This window comes from Aegilops tauschii, chromosome 1 (genome assembly GCF_002575655.3).
Source record: "Aegilops tauschii subsp. strangulata cultivar AL8/78 chromosome 1, Aet v6.0, whole genome shotgun sequence".
Classification (NCBI taxonomy): domain Eukaryota; kingdom Viridiplantae; phylum Streptophyta; class Magnoliopsida; order Poales; family Poaceae; genus Aegilops; species Aegilops tauschii.
In genome coordinates this window covers 3,764,197-3,788,665 of record NC_053035.3, presented here as the reverse complement: position 1 = coordinate 3,788,665, position 24,469 = coordinate 3,764,197, and the positions used below count along the sequence as shown (strand labels likewise).

Genomic DNA, 24,469 nt, shown 5'->3' with positions numbered 1-24,469 from the left:
ATAGCCATAGGCAGGCGGGACGGATGCGGACGCCCCGGCGAAGTAGGCCTGTTGATGAGGCGGGCCGGGACGGGGCCCGAGGACGCCGGCGCCGGGAGCGCGCCACGGCATGGGCCACGCTTGCACCATCCCTGTCCAGGAATTGGCGCCGGGCGCATGCCCTGGGAGCGTTGGAGCGCCAGAGGCCGCAGGCGGCGGCGCTGATGAAGACGACGCGCCGGGGCTGCCCCGCCCACGGCAGCGACCACGCCCGCGTCCGCGCCCTCCACCGGAGTCAGCAGCAGGCGGCAGGGGAGCGGGAGATGGTGGTGCCGGAGCCGCTGAAGACCGGGCCGCAACGAGAGGGTGCGCAGACTGGAGCCGGGTCACCTGTTCGGCACGGTGCTCCTCGAGGAGAAGGAAGGAACGAGCCTGCAGGAACGTGGGCAGGGGCACACGCGAGGTGAGGTGGGGAATCGCACCGTGGAACTGACGGTTCAGGCCGCGGATCATGTTGAAGAGTTGCTGCCTGTCGCCGACGGGCTGCCCCAGTTCGCGGAGCTGATCAGCGAACGTCTTCAGGCAGGTGCAATACTGCATGATCGTCTGATCCCCCTGGCGTGGTACTCGGCGTCGAGGTACACCGCGTGCGAGAGTTGGTTGTCGCGGAAGATGCCATCGATAGCCGACCAGAGAACGGCAGCAGTGTCATCAGGCTGCATGACGGCGGCGAGAAGCTCCGGCGAGATCGTGGCATAGAGCCAGTGGACCACGCAGTGATCGATCATAACCCACTCAGGGTCACGGCGGGCCGGTGCAGCGGGAGCGATGATGTGGTCGCGAATGCCGAATATGCCGACAACGGTGTGAAAGAAACGGCACCGCTGAGCGTAGTTGCCGCCGTGGAGATCAAGAACGACGGGGATGTGATGGCGTATGTCGATGGTTTGGAGGACGGAGAAGGGAAAGGCGCGTGGTGGCGGCGGTGGACCGCAATGCTAGGGCTCGCGGCCTCAGGGTGGAAGATCGGGTCCTGGAGAACACCTCCGCCGGCGTGATCGCCGTCAGCAGAGGAGTCGGGGGAGGAGACCGGGTTGGTGTCCATGGCAGCGGAAGGGTGGGAGGGATAGGTCGCGAAAGGATTGAGATCCTCTGCGTCTGATACCATGAAGGCAAGATGAGATCGAACACAACGATCGTATTGCCATCGGGCAGCTTATGTAGAGTTACAGAGAGGCACGAACCCACGATAATGATCGTGGGCTGGCCGAGTGCGGGGCATGGGATCGCGAGTGCTACAAGGAAAACTGCACACACGTCCTACTAGCTATACATGTATTCTACACTGTATTCTAATAGCTGGAACTGGCCGGCAGGGATGCCACAAACCATGGCTGGATTTTTGCCGGAGCCGATTGTGGGGAAGCTGCAACCGTGGATTGGATATGCTGGAACCAATATGTGGGGATGCTACGACCATGATTTGGATTTTGCTGGAGCCGGCTGCAGGAGGAGGCCGAGAGTACTGCGACCACAGCCGGCATGGCTGCGAGGTGGAGCGCATGGTACTGGAGCGTCGGGGGACGGCAGGCTGCTGGCAGCCTTGATGGCCCGAGTTGGGCATGCCGCGGAAACGGTTAGGGGCGAGGGTGATGTGCGAGGCGATTTTTGCTACAGGTCACAGCGAGTGCGCTGAATCCGCGACCGGCGGCGAGGGCGGCCGGCTAGCTGCTACCGATGACGGGGCTGTGGCCGGAGGAGGGCGGCCGAGGGCGAGGCATGCGCGGGATCTGTTCCTCGTTACGAGGCTCAAGCTGCGAGAGAGGTGGGGGTAAGCGACACGACCGAGTCAGGGAAGAGATCTGGGTCGCTCAATCTCACGCCATCCTACGCTACAGGTGAGTTGGGCCGGCGCGGCCGGCGCACCGGCGCCTAGTAGCGCCCAAAAAACGTCCTGACAAATATTTCTCTACTAATAAAGCAAGATGCGTTTCATTAATTTTTTCATCCGTTCACCGCTGAAAAGATTTTTTTCTATCCGACTTGGTACTAAGTTCTTGAGCGTCTGTCTGCTAGAAAAAAAAAGGCTTTTCCAGAATTTTGTCCGTGGGCCATGCACTGTGGCCCAGCAAAACCAGCCCACTTATTTTTCTGCCGACGCAGCTGGAAAAATTATATTTTTCGCGTAGGGCGACAAATAGTCGGAGCTTCGCACAAGATAACCAATAATGGCATGGCCCATTATTCTTTGTTTCTGTGTTTTACTTCTTATTCTCCTTCCACTATCTCTTCCACCACTTCCAAGTTTATTTTTCTTATAGAATTTATTTCATAAATTCAAAATTATCAAAAAGCGTTTAGAATTTCCAAAAAAAATCAAATTATAGAAAATGTTCAGAATTCCAAAATATTGTTGCAATTTTGAAAAATATTGAGAACTTGAAAATGATTCCCATTTTTTCAAAAACATTTATTGTTTTTCAAAATTGTTCGGGATTTCTAAAAAGAAAATGGAAATTAAAAATTGCTCCAATCCAGAAAATATTCTTGTTTTAGCGAAATTTGCACAATTCAAAACAATGTTAAACGATACACATTTTTGAAAAATGATATGAATATTCAACACATGTTCCCGTTCTAAAAATATGTTCACAAATTCAAAAAATGTTCATGTTTTTATCAAAAAGGAATATGTTTTCAAAAAATGTTTGATTTTAAAAATGTTCGTTCTTCAAATTTGTTTTGCATTTTTCTGAAAGTGTTCATAATTTTTATGAAAATTGTTCAGGATTTAAAAAATGGTTCATGTTTCGTATAATATTTGGAACTTCATACCTTAAAATCTCCTCAATTGAAGGGAAAAGTAGATTGAATAATTAACGGGCCTTCTCTTGTGTACGATGACGTAACAAAACTCTTAATGCCCTCGATCAATAAATTGCAAATTAGCGGATTGATTACTTCGCACCCGACGAAACCGAGAAGCTAAATGTTCCTTTTTGACATGCGCACAGGGTTTTGCTTGCACATATAATTCTTACTAAATTTAAATAAATACTAATTTTCTTCCGTCGCAACACACGGGCATATGTGCTACTGATACGTATACAACTAAATATCACGTAAACTAATCAACTTTTAGCTCAGCATTCAAACTTCAGTTTTCTGTGCTTATTTAATATCCAGAACTAATTGTTTGATCCCTGGACAAAACATATTCTAAAAAGGCTATAAAGTATAAACTGGGTTACATGCATGTACAGATGAAAGTGACTGGAAGACAAAAAAATGTTCCATCTGTTTGGTAATATAGTGCACATAGATTTTTTTTTGAAAAGTCAAACTTTGCAGACTTCTACAAACTTTATAAGGAAAATTATTTATATCTACAATACCAAATATGTAATGTATGAAATTATGTGTTAGGACGAATCTAATGATATCTATTTGGCATTATGGATATAAATTTTTTCTCCACAAATTTGGTCAAAGTTTATGAGGTTTGAATTTTGAAAAAAAAAACTATGTTCACTACATTATGGAAGAAAGTGTGTACTATTATGCTACAATGTAAAACATACTCCCTCCGTCTCACAATATAAGAGCATTTTTTACATTAGTATAGTGTCAAAAACACTCTTATTTTATGGGACGGAGGGACTACAAAACAATTTACAAAATATTTGTTGAAATGTCCCACTTATTATCGCCCTTGTTATTTTTCTGAAAGAAAAAGCTCCACACCGACCGACGAATAGAAAGTGAAAAATACCTTTAGATAATTTCAATATTGATGATATTAAAAAACAATGATGTCAGATTGTCTCTTTTGCTTAGATTAAGCACCTGGTCAATATGGTCAAATATTAGCTGGCATACCGATTATTTTAAGGGATAATAGCTAGCAATTACAAATATCCTTACAAGTTAGTGAGAAAAGATCAAATAAATTGGTGTCTTATATTGGATTTGAGGTTGACCGAAGGACATATTTGCATAGTCGTTGTTGAACAAAAGAGAGAAAACATGACATGTGCATTAAAATTTGGGGGGGGGGGGGGGGGGGCTCATTGGTGAATAATTACACACATGCTGCCAAAGGAATGAAAATCATACTAAAAATACATATGAGCAATATTGTCAACAAAATAAGGAAAAAATTAATAGAAATAAAAGTACATCTATTTCGGACTAGGCCTTGGGCTAGAAGACTTATAGTATAATTTCTTTAACATTGACTACGATGGTACATTCTAATACCGTTGAAACAGTTGAAAAGTAAACAATATGCTCTAAATAAATATATATAATTCACCTTTAATTTTAGAAGCACTCTCATATAGAAAATAATTCTCAGAGTTAACGCCCTAGGGGATAGTATGCATGTCTACAATAAAGAGTGTAACTCATACTCAAAGAGATCTAGCAAAGGTATTTCAAACGCGAAAATTCGTTATGGATCATACTACTATACGATCTCATTATCTGAGCCCTTGGTTCACATAAAGATCCGCGCACACGCGTTGTATATCCTTGACACTAGTAGAAAACAGGGCTTTCGTTCGGGCCTGGCCAACCCATTAGTCCCGGTTCAGTCACGAACCGGGACTTATGGGGGAATTCGTCCCGGTTCGTGAGCCCGGGGGCCGGCCGGGGCCTCGTGGGCATTCGTCCCGGTTCGTTTCGACCCATTTGTCCCGGTTCTAGGAACGAACCGGGACCAATGGTCCTCGCTCCTGGCCCACAACCATTGGTCCCGCTTCTTGGCTCGAACCGGGACAGAACGCTGGGCTTTAGTCCCGGTTTATACCACGAACCGGGACAAAATGAGTTGCCTATATATACCCCATCGCCGCAGCAGAGCACTCCACAGTGCTCTGTTGTTTGCTGGCCGGCGAGGGGGAGGTCATTGGGTGTTGTAGCTCACCTCCTATGCACATGAGGTGTTCGATGAAATGCCCGAGGCACGCTAGTTAAGCTTTCTCCTCTCGAAGCTCGACCTCCGAGCTCCATTTTTCCCAAGATTTGTCTAGGTTTATATTAGCGGTCTGTCACGCCCCGTCCCCGTCTTCACCGCCATCGATCGCCCGCGCCGATCTCGTCGCCGGCACCACCGTGGTGAGCTCTTGGTCTTATCTTCTTTCTAAAAGAAAAAAATTCTTACTTTACATAGATACTTGTCTAATTTTCTTACTTTTGACACACATAATTATATATAATGCACACAGATGAACCGGCAATGGATGTACGGTGACAGACACACCTCCGAGTACATTAAGGGCGTGCATGATTTTCTCGAAGTGGCTGAGGCAAACAAGCAGAATGGTTTTATGTGTTGTCCATGCCCTAAATATGGGAATACGAAGTCTTACTCTGATCGGAAAATCCTTCACACCCACCTGCTTTACAAGGGTTTCATGCCACACTATAATGTTTGGACGAGGCAAGGAGAAATAGGGGTTATGATAGACGGCGAAGAAGAAGAGGATGATGACAACCATGTGCCCCCTGAATACGGTGATGCTGCTGAAGATCAAGAGGAACCAGACGATGTGCACGATGATGCGGCAACGGGGGAAGCTGTTGAAGATCAAGAGGAACCAGACGATGTGCCCGATGATGATGATCTCTGCCGGGTCATTATCGATGCAAGGACGCAATGCGAAAGTCAAAAGGAGAAGCTGAAGTTCGATCGCATGTTAGAGGATCACGAAAAAGGGTTGTACCCCAATTGCGAAGATGGCAACACAAAGCTCGGCACCGTACTGGAATTGCTGCTGTGGAAGGCAGAGAATGCTGTGCCTGACAAAGGATTTGAGAAGCTACTAAAAATATTGAAGAAGAAGCTTCCAAAGGATAACGAATTACCCGACAGTACGTGCGCAGCAAAGAAGGTCGTATGCCCTCTAGGATTGGAGGTGCAGAAGATACATGCATGCCCTAATGACTGCATCCTCTACCGCAGTGCGTACAAGGATTTGAACGCATGCCCGATATGCGGTGCATTGCGGTCTAAGATCAGACGAGATGACCCTGGTGATGTTGACGGCGAGCCCCGCAGGAAGAGGGTTCCTGCGAAGGTGATGTGGTATGCTCCTATAATACCACGGTTGAAACGACTGTTCGGAAACAAAGAGTATGCCAAGTTGATGCGATGGCACAGTGAGAACCGTAAGAAAGACGGAAAGTTGAGAGCACCCGCTGACGGGTCGAAGTGGAGAAAAATCGAGAGAAAGTACTGGGCTAAGTTTGCAGGTTACCCAAGGAACGTATGGTTTGCTTTAAGCACGGATGGCATTAAGCCTTTCGGGGAGCAGAGCAGCAATCACAGCACCTGGCGCGTGGCTCTATGTATGTATAACCTTCCTCCTTGGATGTGCATGAAGTGGAAGTTCATTATGATGCCAATTCTCATCCAAGGCCCTAAGCAACCCGGCAACGACATTGATGTGTACCTAAGGCCATTAGTTGAAGAACTTTTACAGCTGTGGAATGGAAACGGTGTACGTGCGTGGGATGAGCACGGACAGGAGGAATTGAACCTGCACGCGTTGCTGTTTGTAACCATCAACGATTGGCCCGCTCTTAGTAACCTTTCAGGATAGACAAACAAGGGGTACCATGCATGCACGCACTGTTTAGTTGACACGAAGTATATACCTAGACAAATGCAGGAAGAATGTGTACCTGGGCCATCGTCGATTTCTTCCGACCAACCATCAATGTGGAAAGAAAGGCAAGCATTTCAAAGGCGAGGCAGATCACTGGAAGAAGCCCGCCATTCGTACCGGTGATCACGTACTTGATATGGTCAATGATTTACGCGTAATCTTTGGAAAGGGTCCCGATGGACTAGCTGTTCCGAGTGATGCTGAGGGACACGCACCCATGTGGAAGAAGACATTTATATTTTGGGACCTACCCTACTGGAAAGACCTAGAGGTCCGCTCTTCGATCGACGTGATGCACGTGACGAAGAACCTTTGCATGAACCTGCTAGGCTTTTTGGGCGTGTATGGGAAGACAAAAATACAACTGAGGCACGGGAGGACCTGCAACGTTTGCAAGAAAAATACGGCATGCCTCCAAAGCAGTATGAAGGTCCTGCCAGCTACGCTCTTACCAAAGAATAGAAGGAAATCTTCTTTGAATGCCTGCTTAGTATGAAGGTCCCGACTGGCTTCTCGTCGAATATAAAGGGAATAATAAGTATGCCAGAGAAAAAGTTTCAGAACCTAAAGTCTCATGACTGCCACGTGATTATGACGCAACTGCTTCCGGTTGCATTGAGGGGGCTTCTACCGGAAAACGTCCGATTAGCCAATGTGAAGCTATGTGCATTCCTCAATGCAATCTCTCAGAAGGTGATCGATCTAGAAATCATACCAAGGCTAAGGAGTGATGTGGTGCAATGGCTTGTCAGTTTCGAGCTGGTGTTCCCACCATCCTTCTTCAATATCATGACGCACATCCTAGTTCATCTAGTTGATGAGATTGTCATTCTGGGCCCCGTATTTCTACATAATGTGTACCCCTTTGAGAGGTTCATGGGAGTCCGAAAGAAATATGTCCGTAACCGCGCTAGGCCAGAAGGAAGCATCTCCATGGGCCATCAAACAGAGGATGTCATTGGGTTTTGTGTTGACTTCATTCCTGGCCTTAAGAAGATAGGTCTCCCTAAATCGCGGTATGAGGGGAGACTAGCTGGAAAAGGCACGCTTGGAGAGGACTCAACAATATTCAGGGACGGATATTCTTGGTCTCAAGCACACTACACAGTTCTACAGAACTCTACCTTGGTGACCCCGTATGTAGATGAACACAAGAACAGTCTGCGCTCCAAACACCCGGAGCAGTCCGATGACTGGATTACATGTGAACACATCAGGACTTTCAGCAGTTGGTTGGAAACACGTCTCACAGGTGACAACACTGTTTGTGATGAGCTGTACTCGTTGTCCAGGACATGTCTACCAAACCGAGAAAAAGAAAAGATAAAGAAGCGAATACATCATACGATGAGCCAAAGCGCCACATAGTTCTTTCAGGAAAAAGGGACATCGTGGGAGTGGAGGGCAAGACAGACATGTCTGAAGATTATGAAAAGTTTCATGAAATTTCTCCCTTCAATGTCAAGGCTGACCCAAGCATCCTGATAAACGATGAAGATTATCCATGGTTACGGCGCAATAAGCAAAGGACACAAGCGAAGAAAAAGTGAAGACTTTCTCTCCACAACTATTATGATGATAACATGCCAACTTTCAACCTTTTCATAGTTCATTTGAAATGCCTGTTGTAACAGACGAGTTTCCGTATGAAACCCTGATATCTCGAAACAGATTGTCCGTTTTGTACACGAAGTGCATCCGGTTTTTGCCGTAACCCTCTCAACTTTTCAGCACATGCTATGTGGGTGAAATAATGATACCATGCCAACTTTCAACCTTTTCGTAGTTCATTTGAAATGATTTTCAATTTCAGAGTCTTATAGCTCAAAAAACAGTAAATGCATGAAAAATAACAAATGAAGACATAAAGGGTTGAAAATTAATGATGTCGCTTTGAATGTTGCATTTTGAATACACAAGAAGTCCGGAGTTGTAATAAGTTATTAAAAATAAAAGAGAGGCGCAGTGCTCACCTGCATATTGCTTAGCTTCAGGCCTTGAGGAAATAGTGTAGACTGCACGGAGCTATGTGTAGTTTTCGTCTGAAACCCTGATAGCTCCGTGCAGTCTACACCACTTCCTCAAGGCCTGAAGCTAAGCAACGTGCAGGTGAGCATTGCGCCTCTCCTTCATCGTCTCTGCACCCAGGGCTTATAAACCGCTGCGAGTGCCTCTCGCTTGGCGAGGTGGGACTAAAAAACAGCTGCAGAAAGAATCAACTAAAAAACTCTTTTACAGGTTCATGCCACGAACTAGTACTAAAGGTGCTCGTGGGGCCCAGCCTTAGAACACCAAATAAAATGCCTTTGTAACAGCCTTAGAACCGGTACTAAAGGAATCCACTAAAAAGCTTTTATAAACCTCTAGTATTATTGAAACTAAAATTATATAGAATTTATGCAACTAAAATTATCAAAACATTAAATGCAAAAAGAATTTTCATAAAATAAATACAAAAAGCAAAAAATAAAATAAAATAAATAAGTATAAACAAAATAAACTTCTATAAATAAGTAGAAACAAAATAAAATAAAATAAAATAAATAAGTAGAAACAAAATAAAATAAACTTTTATAAAATAAATAAGTAGAAACAAAATAAAATAAAATAAAATAAATTATAATAAATAAAATAAATAAACCTTAATAAAATAAACAAAATTGCAGCAGTAAAATAAATAAAAATAAAATAAATAAAGTAAAATACATAAGTAATTAGAAACAAAATGGAATAAAATAAATAAGTTTTTTGTTGTAAGTAGAAACAAAACAAAATAAATAAAGCAAAAAAGAAAACAAAAAACAGGGAAAAATAAAAATTATGCCACCGACTGGGCCACCACGGCCTGAATACGACTAGAAACCCATCCATGGGCCAGGATTCAGGCCCGCAGAAGGCCCAGTAGGCCCACAGGCATGTATAGAGAGGTTAGGCCCGTAAGCCTGCTTTAGAGAGGAGCTCGACAGCTTAGGCGCACCACACCTTATAAACAGGTGCGGCTCTCTCTCAACTAGCGAGGTGGGACTAAACTCCCACCACCACGCCGCTGTGCAAGGCTTTCCGTCCCGGTTGGTGGCACCAACCGGGACTAAAGGGGGGCTTTGGTCCCGGTTGGTGCCTCCAACCGGTACCAATGCCGGCCTTTAGTCCCGGTTGGTGCCACCAACCGGTGCCAAAGGCCTCTGCTTCCCGCCCTTTGGGCTGCTGAAAAGAGGCCTTTGGTCCCGGTTGGTGGCACCAACCGGGACTAAAGGAGGCATTCATCCCGGCTGGTGCCACGAACTGGTACCAATGCTTCGTCTATATAACTAGCACTTGTGAAAATTTTCAATCAGTTCATCTTCCCCGCCCCGACGACGCTGCCAGGCTGCCCCTCTGCGCCTCGCCGTCGCCGTCGTCGCCCCGCGTCCCCCTGCCCCGACGCCGCCGGCCCCGCCCAGACGCCGTCGCCGCCCTGCGCCCCCTGCCCCGCCCCGCGCCCCCTGCCCCTACGCCGCCGGCCCTGGCTCCTCGTCTCTCGTCGCCGTCGTCGTGCCCCTGCTTCGTCGCCCTTCGCCGGGCCCCTCACCGTCGCCGTCGCCGCGCCCCTCACCGTCGCCATCCCCATGCCCTGCCTCCTCGTCGCCGCCCCCTTGCACAGTGAGCTCATTGTGTTAGAATTTTCCTAATTTAGATGTCTAGTTAATTGAGTTGTTGTAATTTGTTCATATTGTGTTAGAATTTTTTCTGTTCATAGAGTTTTTTGGTGATATTATTTTTGAATATGCAAATGTTTGTATGTTCATATATATGCAAAGAATATGTCAATTTTTTATGATTTTTTTTTCTGTTAATAGAATTTTTATGATTTTTTTCTGTTGTAATTTTGTTCATATAATTTTAATGATTTTTTTTGTTCATAGAATTTTCTTTGTCAATTTATGTATATGTTCATATTGTGTATATATAGGAAAATTGTGTATGATCAAAGTCATTTATGTATATATATGTTCATATTTAGAAAAAAAGCAGGAGAGGAAAAAGGAAAATAAGAAGAGAAAGTGTTTAATATAATTAGTTAGAAAAATAATAGAACTAGTTAAACTAGTTTATTTTTAGTTAGTACTACTTTATTTTATTTATAGTAAGTGCTTAATTAGTAGTTGAACTAGTTGATCAAATAAAACTAGTTTATTTTACTATATATAGAAGTACGTATTTTTTTTAGTGAGTACTACTTTATTTTATTTATAATAAGTGCTAAGTAGTTGAACTAGTTGATTTAGTAAAACTACTTTATTTTACTATAGAAGTAGTTTATTTTTAGCAAGAAAATTAATAGAAATAGTTTATTTTTTTAGTTCAAGCAATTATTCCCGCATCGGCGTCGACGATGCCTATCCCGCATCCTCGTCGTCGACTTGGCGGAGGAGGCCGGCTTGATCAGAGGGGCCATGTTCGGGACTGGGCTCCACCGGCTGGTATTGGGAGGTGCTACCTTCCGGGGGGGGGCGTAGGTTGGTGAGGAGCCAGCCTGTCGTTGACCCGATCCTTGTTTGGTGGCGGTCGCATGGGCCAGTGACGGTGCAGAGGCTTCCGGACATCGCGGAGGTGGTACGTCACCGTGTCAGCGAGGAGGACGAGCACGTCCGTCGCTACATGGTTGCGTTGGAGGGCAGGTCCGACAATACCTGGCAGGTTCTTCAGGGATCTCACTGGAGCTATGATCCTGTGATGGTTCCTTCTCTTTGGATGTCCACCGCCCGCACGATACCCGTCGGGCGCTACGGTTCGAGCTATATTAGCGGTGCTATATGTATGATAGTATTCGAGGTGTATTAATTAGTGATAATATTCGACGATGTACGGACGCAAGAGATGATGTAGTTTTGCTTATAATTTAATGCATGCTAATTTGAATACTACTTTATTTTACGATTTGGTTTTGCTTATTGAATGCTCAAATTGGAAAAGTACTCCTACTTTGAATGCTAAAATTGGAGAGCACTATGCAAGGCGTATGCATTTGATTACTTGATAGCTTATAGGGTTTTTGTTTTTACAGAAATCTAGGAGCCCCCTCCATCATCTGCGCCGTCGTCCCCGTCACCGACCCCCCTCCGACCTCGAGGTGAGACCAGCCAAATCTCCATGTCAATATGTGTCCTATAATATGAGTCCTCAGGTTGACTTTAAGTCTGTCGAGTATCCACCATATATCAGAGGACGAAGAATCCCGACTGTTGTCGTGGGGGTAGCTTCTCCTTCATTCCCGCGTGCTAGACAATTTGGTGTAATGCACTGGGGAATGAAAGGAGGAGCTACCATCACCGACGGTCGAATATGTACACCACGTGAGCTGAGAGTTTTCAAGAAAAGGCTCGACAGACCGATAGTCAACCCGTGATGAATAATAATGATGTAATTTAGGTTTTTTAGCACATATATTTAATTGTACAAGTTTAATATTTGAATTATGAACATAGGAAATGTCGTACTCAAACGACGAAAACCGCCCGGGGGAGTGCGATTGGTGCCACGACGACCGAGGTATGTGCGACAGGTTCCTTGAGCTGGACGAAGATCGTCGCTTCAGCATTAAGCTCGAGGAGACCTTCGATGTTGAAACAGTACGCAAGTACAAGAGTTTTTTTTTCATAATTAAGCATGACTTCAACTATTTCAACGTGTAATTTTCATCCTTTCCAATTCGACTAGCTTATCCCACGCTATGCAAGACGGCGATGTCTTGGAGAGGATGGGTTTTGAAGACCATGAAAGTATGGAAACAAAGAAAATTCACCTAAGGACCCATCATGGTGTGGATTTTGAAGTTAAGCTGTACAATTCTGAGAGTGTAACCCATTTTGGTTGCAAAAATTAGGAAGTACTTTGCAAGATGTATGGTTTTGATAAGGGTATGCTTGCCACCATGGATCTTGGTGATCCTAAAATCGAGCAAGACAATATGGACATTTGGGTCCTTGTTGATATGCTTCCAATTCTTTCCCTATGTGATCTTCTCAAACATAGTTATTAACTAATTTATATTGTTCATTTCAAAATACTTGACAGCTTATTTTCATTGACAGCTTATTTTGATTGTTCAAACAATGTGCGGAACATGGTAGACAGAACCTACTACACCGATGGCTCTGAGTTAACTTATAAGGAGAAAAATAATCTGGTCGGATTTTGTACTGATCTTGAGAATTACAATATCTATTGTAAAACTCCTCCACATTATGGTCAATACGTGCCACTAGTGCACATGTTGAACTACGGTAACTACTATGGAGATACCCTGGTAAGATTTTTTACTATTACGACATCCATACATCTTTTGCATACTTCTAAAACTAGTACATCATTTCTAACTATGAAGTTATTACTATGTTTTTCAACAGATAATCCCAGAGAATTGTGTGCATCATTTGATGTATCAGAGTGGTCGCCTTAATGTTTTGAACATACGTCCAGGTCATCCTACAAATCTCAACTGTCCATACCGGATTTCTAAAAGAAGTGGAGACATGCAAATCAAGGAATGGAAAAAATGTATGGACAGTCGTAAGGAGGTTCTTGGAAGCAAAAGGAAGCGAAGCGCAAGAATTGGAGACAGGATGATCTTCATTCTCCATAATGGCAAGTCAGGGTCTATATTGTTTTATGCTATTTTACCTTAAAGAGGGTATTTAGGTCCTACCTAATACTAATGATCATGTGCTAAGAACAATTAAGTAGGGTTGGTTCGATGACTATGAGGATAATGATCGTATGACTTATTATTAATAACGAGTAAAAGTTGTATGATGATGATTAGTAGGACTTGTTATTATATATGATGATGCATGATGCGAGCATGAAGAGTTATTATATATCAGCGGGTGAAATGAACATGGATTGGATTGAAGTGAAGGCAACATGCATGTGGTGCATGTCGAAACTAGTACAATCCAAACTTGATCAAGTTAGGATTAGTATTACTTTCGACATGCACCACATGTTGCCTTCACTTCAATCTAAGCCATATTTAGGCATAGCAGTAGCGTTGGTCAACCAAGCACGGATATATAAGAGAGGACATTTCTCTCTATTAGCTACCTAATAACAACCTAAATTAACCCCCAAAACCGCTAAACCAGTCCCTTTAAAAAAAATCTCAGCTCAAGCCAGATGCTAACGCGTGGATGCCTATTGGTCCCGGTTGGTGTCACCAACCGGGACCAAAGGCCCCCCTGCCTGGGCTGGCCGCAACGGCCACGTGGAGGACCATCTGTCCCGGTTCATGTAAGAACCGGAACTAAAGGCCAAGGGCATTATTAACGGCCTTTTAGTCCCGGTTCATAAACCGGGACAGAAGGCCCTCACGAACCGGGACAATAGGCCCTTTTTCTACTAGTGTGAGTTTTCCGGTTGGGACAACAGTATTGAACAGTGCCACTGCACTTGTCAGGTACTCCCTCCGTTCCGATTTACTCAAAATCACCACGAGTAAATCGGAACGGAGAGTGTACCCATTATCGCTGGAGCCCACCATGGTCTTCAATGTGCTAGACGTTTGCTCATCTTCATGGGCCGGCAGCGTCCTTCCCTTCCTCTCCGCACTGTTTCCAATTCACTGCACCACAGCAATGACGGCATCTTCTTTTTCGTCTCCCGTCCCGTAGCAGTGAACACAGATCTGCTCCCAATAATTCCATGTCCTCGCTGCGGTCAAGTCTTTGCGACATATTCAGTGGTGGCAAATGGCCGGGCAATCGCTACTACAAGTGCATCTTGTGGAGCGTAAGATCTTGAATCCCATCACTCCTTTTCCCGTTTGTACAACTGATGTAGTCTCAGTTCATTTATTTGTTTTCTTCAAGTGATTGACACATATACCGCCGTACTGGAGTCTGTCGCAGCTTTGCACCTCCCACAGACGATTCCTCCAACCCGGCGGGTACTCTACTACCCACCTCGCTTCTCTCCTTCAGGTCCGAGGCTCGAAGATCGGCAACCGGCACGTGCATCGGCCGAAACATCACCGGAGTTAACCAACCGTCACCTTAACATTGGAGCGTCCCGGAAATCGCCAGCGGCGATGCCATCCATTTGGCATTTCATTTTTTTACTTGTCCTATATACACGGATTAATTCTTTGTTATTCGATCCATTTAGATAATTTATTTTGTTATTCCATCGAAAGTTCACATAAGAATCATCTTGCTAGACTCTCGCCATTATTTGTCAACATACAAACTTTTTATAGTCGTGCATCTAACTCCAATGCTCCATAATTTAGATCTTAGCATGGCATATTCATCTTACCTTGAATAATACTATGTGCTACACTTAAATGATACACATCACACAAATATATTACATTTACGTTTGGAAATGGCATAATAGGTATTGGCCTACAAATTTAAAACAATTATAAATGGATACTGCATATATGATGTATTAATAGGAAATTATTTGTGATAGTTGTAGAATGGATTTTTCATATCTCTATGTGAACTGTGAATATCTATCAATACATACCTTCAATTTCCATACACTGTACACTGGCTAAAGATGAAGTGTACTCCCTCCATTCCATAATATAAGATCTTTTTGAACACTGGCGCTGAAATAGTGCAGCATACCTTTGATGAAAAAAATAAATCCAGCTAGCTCAGGTAAAAAATCACACCAGCTAGCAACTCAATGGGAAGTTACCGCACGCCGTGGGCGGACAACTATTTAACGGGGTTAGATGGGACCTCGCTCGCCAAGAGGAGGTGCAATTCTTGGGTAGGCTTCAGTGTGCGCTCTCTTGTCGACCGTCGCAACCGGACAGATATTAGCATGGCTAGGGAAGAGGAGATGGAGATCAAGAAGAAAGAAGAGGCAGGCGGGCAAGGGAAGGCTCAGTCTCGGTTCAGAAGGATATGCGTCTTCTGTGGGAGCAGCAAGGGCAACAAGAAGAGCTACCAGGATGCTGCCGTTGAGCTTGGCAAGGAGCTGGTACGTACTGATGAACTTCTTCGTCGTCCCGTTAGCCTTTGTAATTTTCTTTTCTCGCCGTGAAGTCGCATTCTATTTGGGCTGGGATATACACTAATATTTAGAGTACTAGTTTCTTTCTGAGAGTGGATCTTCTACTGTCGATTGTAGTCTACCCGAGTTACAAAACACCGAAGAAACAATATCAAATGTGTGTTGGAACTGACTCTCTCAACTCACGCAGGTAGCTAGCTCTCTGGTTGTCTCACACAACACTCACACAAGATACTTGGCGATGTGCTGCTTCACACAGCCGGACGTCCTTTTCTTCCCTCTATTATCTTGTCACAAATGGGAGGTGCTTAGAAAAATAAATTAGAATTTTTTTAAGCACCGGTGCTTATTTATACAGAGTAGATGCTTAACTAAGCATCCCTCCTATAGAAATAGGCACCGGTGCTTCAGAAAAACCCGGTTTATTTTTCTAAACACCTCCCTTCATTGTACAAGGCCTTACAAGTTAAATAGGGCACGCACACACGCAGCCCTGCCACCATATTCGGCAACTAACGCCACTAACCCATGCACCCGCTAACTGCATGGACGCCAATGCTCGGCCCTTGGGCAACTTTCTCTCAACGGCCTCATGACCCGGTCAACAAAACATGCATGCATCAACTACTAATCCTGATCCATTTGGCTACTTAATTACCAGCTCCAGGACTGGTTCACGCAGGTTGTCCTCCACCTCTTCGTACATGTTGTATCACATGACATTGTTGCATGGCTTCACACCTTACACTTGGCATCTCGCCTCTTGTACGACTCGAACGAAGTTTCATCTGCCTACAATGCCCTAGACCATCTAGACTACATTCATAACTGAAATCAAAATGCAGATACAAAATAACAAGATTATATATAACAATGTGATACTAAAATTCAGAAATTTTGGTACATTAATCAAGACCGAATGTTTTAGGTAGTTGCAAAATTTCATACAGAAATAACATTCAAGGAGTTCTACGCAAAAAAAAAAGCTACAGATTTTTTTAGAGCTCCTCGAATTTTGGTTGTGGATGAAATTTTGCAAGTCTCTAAGTGCATCTACAACCACAACCAGCTAATTTATTGCCATATACGTCCACGGGTGGGTCAGGGCGTCTCCGTTGGCAGTGGCGGGCATACGCGGATTTTTTTTTGAAGCGCTCATATACACGCGCATACACTCACCCCCTATGAATGCACACACAAACACCCTACCGCTATGAGCACCTCCGAAAGACTAAGCCGGCATATCATCTTGAAATTTAGGAAGTCACTGTAGGCACCTTGTCGTCAACGGGAACGTCTCCTCCCACTGAATGTGCATCGCCGAAAATCCTGAAATAAATACGAGCACCAGGACTTGAACCCTGGTGGGCTGGGGATACCACAGTCCCTCTAACCATCCAACCACAGGTTGGTTCTTACATAAGCCAATTTTCTCCCTCCACCACCACAAACCCCATATTCCAATGTCGTATTCCATACAAACCCATACATAGTACGTAGATCATGGAGGTAGCATAAAAACTAAGCAATTCGGACATCAGACATGCAATTAGTTTACCCAAAAGAGCCGACAAAGTTCAAATTCAACATAAAACGGAGATAAAACAACTAAATCATGAACATAAAGCAATGGCGGGCAGCCGGAGTTCACAACTTCTTGGCCGGACCTATTCCCTTGTGGTCAGTAACGTGGCGGTCCATCTCCGTGTACGCGTCCGTGGTCGGATGACTCTCGTCATCGTCGTCCTCTGTGCTGGTGGTGCCCCTCTCCGACGCCTAGGGGATGTAGCTGGACAGGCGACAGATGGCGTCGGCCGGCTCTTGCGCGTGCTGTGTCACCTTCACCTTGGCGCTCTCGTTCTCGCTCACGAGGTGCATGCAAGCCTCAAGCCCGAGGCGGAGCGCCTACAAGTTTCTGCATCAGAAGCACCTAGCGTCGGACTCAGCCGTGGTCAGGGAGCGCCTCCTCCGGGTCGACGGGGATGGAGCATGCACACCGCGGAAAGAGCTGGGCTCCGCCGCAGCCGCCGGACCGCCTTCGCCTCCGACAATTGCATGCGCATGCGGATGGGAGTAGTGCGCCGGAACACCTAGTGTTGCCCGGGTGGTGCTGGCGCTGGAGGGGAAGGGGACACAGCTACCCTGTTCCAGTTCTGGAGCGGCCCTGAGGGGGACGACGGCCGCGAGAAGGGCGACCGTGGCCCATTGCGTCGCCAGGACCCGGGGGAGTTGGCGGCGGACAAGATGGAGCTTAGGCTCCCACCATTGTCCAGCCGCGAGTGCTGGAATGTGATGCAGAGCGTGATCTCCTCGTCGTCCGACACGTCGCTGCTGGAGTTGGCGTCCTCCTCCTTCATGAGGCCGTCCCAGTGCATGGGATCGGTCTCACTACAGGAGTCGGCCGGACTTGGCCATGGTAGAGGAGCTGGGGAGATTGGGAGAGAAGTGGAGATGACGCGGGGGGGGGGGGGGGGGGGGAGCGGAGAGGCCGAAGCGACTGAGAGTAACTAGGGCTCGTCCGAGTGGGTTGGGTTTTTGTGGTGATGGTGGTAGGGGCGGGGTGGACCAGAGCGGGCTGGTCTGACGTGGTTGCGGTGCCCGGGCGTGTCCGGATATGGGGACTGCTGGTTAGCCCGGGCATTTGGGCCAGATTTGCCAGCTGGGTAAGGGTTTTGGTTAACTCTCAAAATTTCGAGCTACCGAGCAGTTACCGATATTTTCGACCCCCGTTTAGTAAATGGGCGTTTCGACCAAAAAATTCGATTTTATTTGATTTAAATGACCAACGTAGTCAACTAGTGGCGAAACTGATTATGAACGCATAAATATGGATCGCCTAGCGGTTCGCGGTTCTTGCCCTTCCAGACGACGTCTTGTGTTGGAAGCCCTTCTGCGCCATTTGTAATTTGCCTAATTTATTTGATATAAACGGAATTAAAGAAAAGTTGGACGTCGGGGTTCGAACTATAAGCAGGTAGGTTACGACTAAAAACCACGAAGGTAACGAGAATGGAAGGCTATGAGTAAAAACCATTGTCCTATGACCAGGTAGTTGTCAAATACTAGTGCCTTAGCAACCTGACTTGGTCTAAATATTTGAATTCAAATTAAATTTGAAAATTTCGAAAGGTATTTGGTCTGTATTTCCTGGTAACGATGGTGACCTCGTTTTTCGGCCCCTATCCGTAATTTTTTGGTATTTGGTACCCAAAACCCTTGACTGTGGTTGGGTATGGATTTTGCGTCTAACAGTGATTGGGCAGCCCTCCCGGTCGTTTGGGGCGGGTATGAGCGATCCGGTTGTACATGCTCTAAAACATTTTATCATTTTTGATGTCTCGAAAACTCCAAATTTTTAGATCACGCTTGATAAGTGTTTTGTCGGTTTTTTGAAGATTCGTGTAAAAAACCAAAATTTTGGATCAAGTTTAATATTGTGTTTTGTTGGTTTTATGAAAACTCGGGTGGCTTACACCTAAGCGTAGCCACACCTTTCCGTTTCTTTTGCGAGTTCACTTCTTCTGTTGTCTGGTCTTTTCTAACCTCTGTGGTTGTCTCATGGACGTGAGTACACTGACTTTATATTTCGCCTGTACATAGTACAAACAGAAGCTACACGACTATTTCCGGTCAAGAACCTCCCTCTCTCCAAGCCATGCACCCATTAATCTAGGACAGCGCTGCCCACCAACCCGTTAATGATGCACTCATGGTTAGGGAAATCAAAACGGAATCATAATTAATGGCTTGGTCGCTCCACCGCTGTTTTCGCCTTGCTCAGTGATCCCTCCTGCCGCTGTAGCGCAGCCCATCGTGCTGGAGCCTGGAGCACAGCGTCGACGTCCTCCCCTAAAGGCGACCATGGTGGCCCTAACGGTGGGCACTTCTTCGATCTGGTCATGATTTCGCTCCTCCGTCCCTATCTCGCTGCAGCGCCTATGCTAACCTAGGCATATGTGTAGGTCTTCAATGCCGGTGTCTGCCTGGGCATCCATTCTTCACAACGACAAAAGGACAATGCATCGCTGGTCCAACCGACATGCTACATAAGTGTTGTGCTTTTGCATTTCCAGTCGGTATAGATTGGTTTTTTTTACCGTGTCAAGCTTTGCCTCGTCTCCATGCTTTCTACGTGTATTTTTTTTAAAAAGGAGAATGACCCCCGGCCTCTGCATCTGGACGATGCATGCGTCACTTTATTAATTATTCTCACAAGACCTTATAAAGTCATACAACAGTAAGACTGAAGCCACCGTCTAAGCAACAACTGTCACTAAACCTATCCAATTGATGAAGGGGCGCTGATAGTCTGGGCCTAATACCAAACAGACATCGCAGCCAAACCTAAAAATCTAAGACCTGAGGTCCCAACCAGGACGCCTGCCTAGTATGGGGCTCCTACCAGTCCGGCGCACTCCTCAACCAGGACGCCTGCCGGGTATGAGGCCGCCGCAGCCACCTGTCACGAGTCCATCTTCAGAGTTGTACTGTTGCATCTACCGTGCCAGGTCGCTCTGCCATCGACGCCACCACGACGCCAGACAGAATCGTCCTCCTGCGCGAGTCCATCCTCCCACATCGAACTCTGAATCTACACTGCGCCACGCCGTCCAGATCCGTCGCCATCAATGTATGGATGAAGCGCCGCTCCACCAAAGAAGCCGTCTGCTGGTCCCGCGAAGCCGAGTGCACCTCCAAGAATGCCCCCCCCCAAGGGGGTTACGACACATGATTGCCGCCAACATCCAACCAGCTGATCTAGGGTTTACCCCGCAGGTATTGAGTGGAGTTGGGACCTTCACCTCGATGATGCCTTCATAAAGGAAACGATGATAAGGGCATCGTTATCACCGGCTCCGGCCATCGACCGAAGATCAGGTTTTCACCCGGATCCGTCCCAAAAAATCCACCCAAAACCTGTGCACCGTCTCGACCGCCTTCAAAGCCCCAGATCCAGCCGCCTAGATCCGGCGACCAACCGCAGTAACAGTGCCACCATGGGATCCCTGGCGCACCGGCCACTGCCTGATTGTGCCACCACTGGAGCCTAGGAGGAGGGCTCCCATCCCGCCTCGCCAAGTCGCGAGAGCCGCCGAGAAGGATCCCGCGCGCTCGTCACCTTCTCTAATCCGAACCAATCCATAGCAGATCGCCGTCATAGATCCTCCTTGGACAGGGACTGCACCACGCCATGCCGCCGCGGGAAGCCCGAGCTTCACCGGCCACCACCATCCAGGGCCGCCGCCCCGGGATCCAGACAGAACTTGGAGGGCGGGGGTCCCCGGTGCGGGGCGGCGCCGCCGCACGGGGGAGGGATGGGAGGACGGGGGAGGGACGGGAGGGACGGCTTTTTCTATGGGGGAGAATTTCACTTCCCCGGCCTCTGCACCAACTAGGAATGCATACGGCCATTTTTGTATGAGGCCAAGATAAACATGGTCCTCAGAAAAAAAAAGAGTATCAAAATATTTTTTGATGAGTGGTTTCACCACACACCAAACTTGATCCTCAATAAATGAAGGAAAACCCCTATACATCACCTGTCAATTCTAGAAACTGAATTCGGGTAGTTAGGATGCGCAGCCGCATGCCCAACCACTGAGAAAGTTTAATATCGGGTTTTGTTGGTTTTATGAAAACTCGGGTGGGTTACACCTAAGCGTAGCCACACCTTTCCGTTTCTTTTGCGAGTTCACTACTTCTGTTGTCTGATCTTTTCAAACCTTTGTGGTTGTCTCATGGACGTGAGTACACTGACTTTATATTTCGCCTGTACATAGTACAAACAGAAGCTACACGACTAGCTATACTTACGTGTCGAGTTTTGCCCAAGCACTTGTAATAGTAGCATTGATTCCGGTTAGGTGGGTGCCGGGGAGTTTTGCCATATGGTTTCACTAAATAACTATATAGGTTGCAAGGAACATTGATTTGGTGTACGGAGGAGGCAGCCTGGGGCTCATGGGCCTGGTCTCTCAAGCAGTGCACAGCAGAGGGAGGCAAGTAACTGGGTATGTAATGTAATTAAACAGTAATGATGAATCAGGTTTGTTCCAGGAAACGATGGGAAGAATGAAACAGAGTCCGGCCGGATGTGTCCTTTCCTTGGTTGCCAGTGCTCAATGATTTCTCATAGTGCTCTCCCTGTGCAGGATGATTCCCACAACCCTCATGCCCAGAGAGGTAACCATGCACGCTCCGCCTTCTGAAAGTTGTGCCATTGTTTCGTTTCCAATGATTCCTCAGCACATCATTATCCGTCAATTTTAATTGCACCCATATCTGTTTCGAAGCCTTCGAAACAACATTATTTATCAAATTGTTACATACTGACCGCCACAATATTTAGCAAACAGGTAAACCTACGAATTACTGCATGCTATTTTATGTTTATTTCATGGCAAATTCATAATGCTTGGACAATATGTACTTAAATCCAGGCAAACAATTGATCAATATTTTATTTTTATATAATAATGTTCATTTGGCCCAAATAAATTCAATAATAAAATAAGACCCAAGCATAGCTAGCGTTCGATTTACAGTTTTGTTCTTGTGGTTACATTAACATTTCTTCGTTAGCATTGTTTAAAAAACATTAAACAATGCTAACGACAAAATGTTAATGTAAGAACTTACATTAATATGCATTAATGATGACCCAATAGTGTAGACTACTTTAATATATTGATGAAGGCTTAAATGTAAAATTTTATTTTATCAAATTCTTACGAATAATATCCAGTATCTGCATATTCGGCCACATTGCACAGGGACTTTGGTAGCAGCATATATCATGTACGCAAAGTTGTTACTTCATTGGCTACGAGAAACTTATTTGTTGATGATTTTGCTTATATGAAGTAGAAAGATGGACGTGGTGTCTGGTTTTAGGTTTTCTAACCAACACGTTGCATGCATAACATGTTGTTTTCCGTTGCAGATAATTGGTGAGACAGCGGGGGAGGTGAAGGAAGTGGCAGACATGCACCAAAGGAAAGCTGAGATGGGCAGGCAATCTGATGCATTTATAGCGCTCCCTGGTCAGTGCGTCCCGCTAGCACCTGCAGAGCTCATGAACGGGACTGCAGCTCTCTCTAGGTCATATAGCCATCCGGTGCTAGTGCCGCAGTCCATTAATGAGGGCAACATAAATTCCTTTACACTAGTAGTATTTTTGAAATAAATAAAAAAGACGAAACGTTTTGATGCCATGATATTGATCTTTGAACAAAGGATAAGTAATTTGGTCTGTTCGGGGCAAGTTGACATCTGAAATAAGCCACCGCTTTTCACGAAATAAGGCGACAACGACTTCTCTCAAAAAAACAAGAAATGTTCATATATAAATACAAATAGATATAACTTGAACGAAAAGTTTGATCTTGTGAACAAAGCATGCATGAGTTATATATCCTGTGTTGCAGGAGGGTATGGAACGCTTGAAGAGCTCCTAGAAGTAATCACATGGGCCCAGCTTCGCATTCACGACAAGCCAGTAAGTGCACATTTAATGCGCCTACGGATGCACCAACATAGACGTAAGACTAGTCACAGTGGGAGTAATTTCAGCAGTAACATCGAGTCCAACTCAGCAAATTTGCTTATGTGGCAATGAGTTAATAAGGAGAGAGGTAGTTTCAGTAACTTAGTCAGTAGTTACTGTAACATCACATTTCCTAATGCAAAATGAGTCTATAACCTAATAAATGAAGCTTTGCATGACACCATACTTATGTTACTAACCACTATGAAGGTAATAAAATAGTCTAGGAATATGTGTATGTTACTCTTCATTGTGGCTAGTATAAAAAAATCTGACGACGGTTACCGAGTTAGGTTGGGCTGCTGAATGTGGACGGCTATTACAACGCTCTGCTATCTTTCATCGACAAGGCCATGGAGGAAGGGTTCATCGCGCCCACCGCACGCCACATCATCGTGCTGGGTACGACAGCCAGTGAACTGCTCGACAAGCTGCAGGTATATATTTATATATTCCTATCTGACATTGTTTCTTCCATCAATCAAGATTACTACAATAAAAAACAGCAACCGTTCCATTGTATGGGAGGCGAGCTAAAGGCTGATCCTTGGATTATCTCAATCCTATTCACAGGAGTACTCTCCACGTCACGGGGAAATGAAGGGTGAGGTGGAACAACTTAGCAGCCGTAAGAACTGCGACATGGATGGGCTGAAAGAAGGATCATCCCAGGGACCCGATGCAGCATGATGCACGTGCGTTCAAGTCAAACTCATGGTTGCTGCTTCTATCACATCAGGCTTCACAGTTCACACCCAAGCATGCCACGTTATTTGTTTTACTGCATGTATCAAATAATGCCAAAAACGTGCTCTAGTTCACGTTGCGGCTGAGTCCGATTCATTGGCTAGATTTAGTTTTCACAACGTCTATTTTTCCCGGTAAACGTCTGACGGACTGGCCACCTTCTTGTCCGTGGGATGGCACGGAAGAAATGGATGGTGTGCAGGATTCTCAGGCAATTTGTTGCTCTGTTAAATAAAGGAGGGAAACAGAAAAGACGCAAACTTACGCATCACAAAATCTGCTTTGTCCACTGTGTTCTTCCTCCTCGTGTTCTCCCCCACTTCTTGTTCTTCCTCCTCTGGTCAGAAAGCATAAGAATCCAGGAAGGAACACAAACTTACTTGAAGCTGGAGCATAAAATTCACAATGGAGCATAAATTTACGTTCCTGCAGCTGGAGCCTAAAATCCACAAGCGTGAAATTATGCCAACATTTGGTATTAGAGCCTGTGTTCCACCACCCTATCCGTCTGCGGTGATCA

General features: G+C 45.6%; 1 protein-coding gene across 1 annotated transcript; it reads left to right on the top strand.

Moving 5' to 3' along the window:
- The first annotated feature begins 15,421 nt into the window (after positions 1 to 15,421).
- LOC109750470 (probable cytokinin riboside 5'-monophosphate phosphoribohydrolase LOG6) lies at positions 15,422 to 24,124 on the top strand. Its single transcript, XM_073506584.1, has 7 exons — positions 15,422 to 15,623; positions 21,570 to 21,667; positions 21,809 to 21,839; positions 22,600 to 22,699; positions 23,084 to 23,154; positions 23,496 to 23,639; positions 23,776 to 24,124. Exons 1-7 carry the CDS (start codon positions 15,465 to 15,467, stop codon positions 23,890 to 23,892), a joined length of 720 nt encoding a protein of 239 aa, XP_073362685.1. The 5' UTR covers positions 15,422 to 15,464; the 3' UTR covers positions 23,893 to 24,124.
- The last annotated feature ends 345 nt before the right edge of the window (positions 24,125 to 24,469 follow it).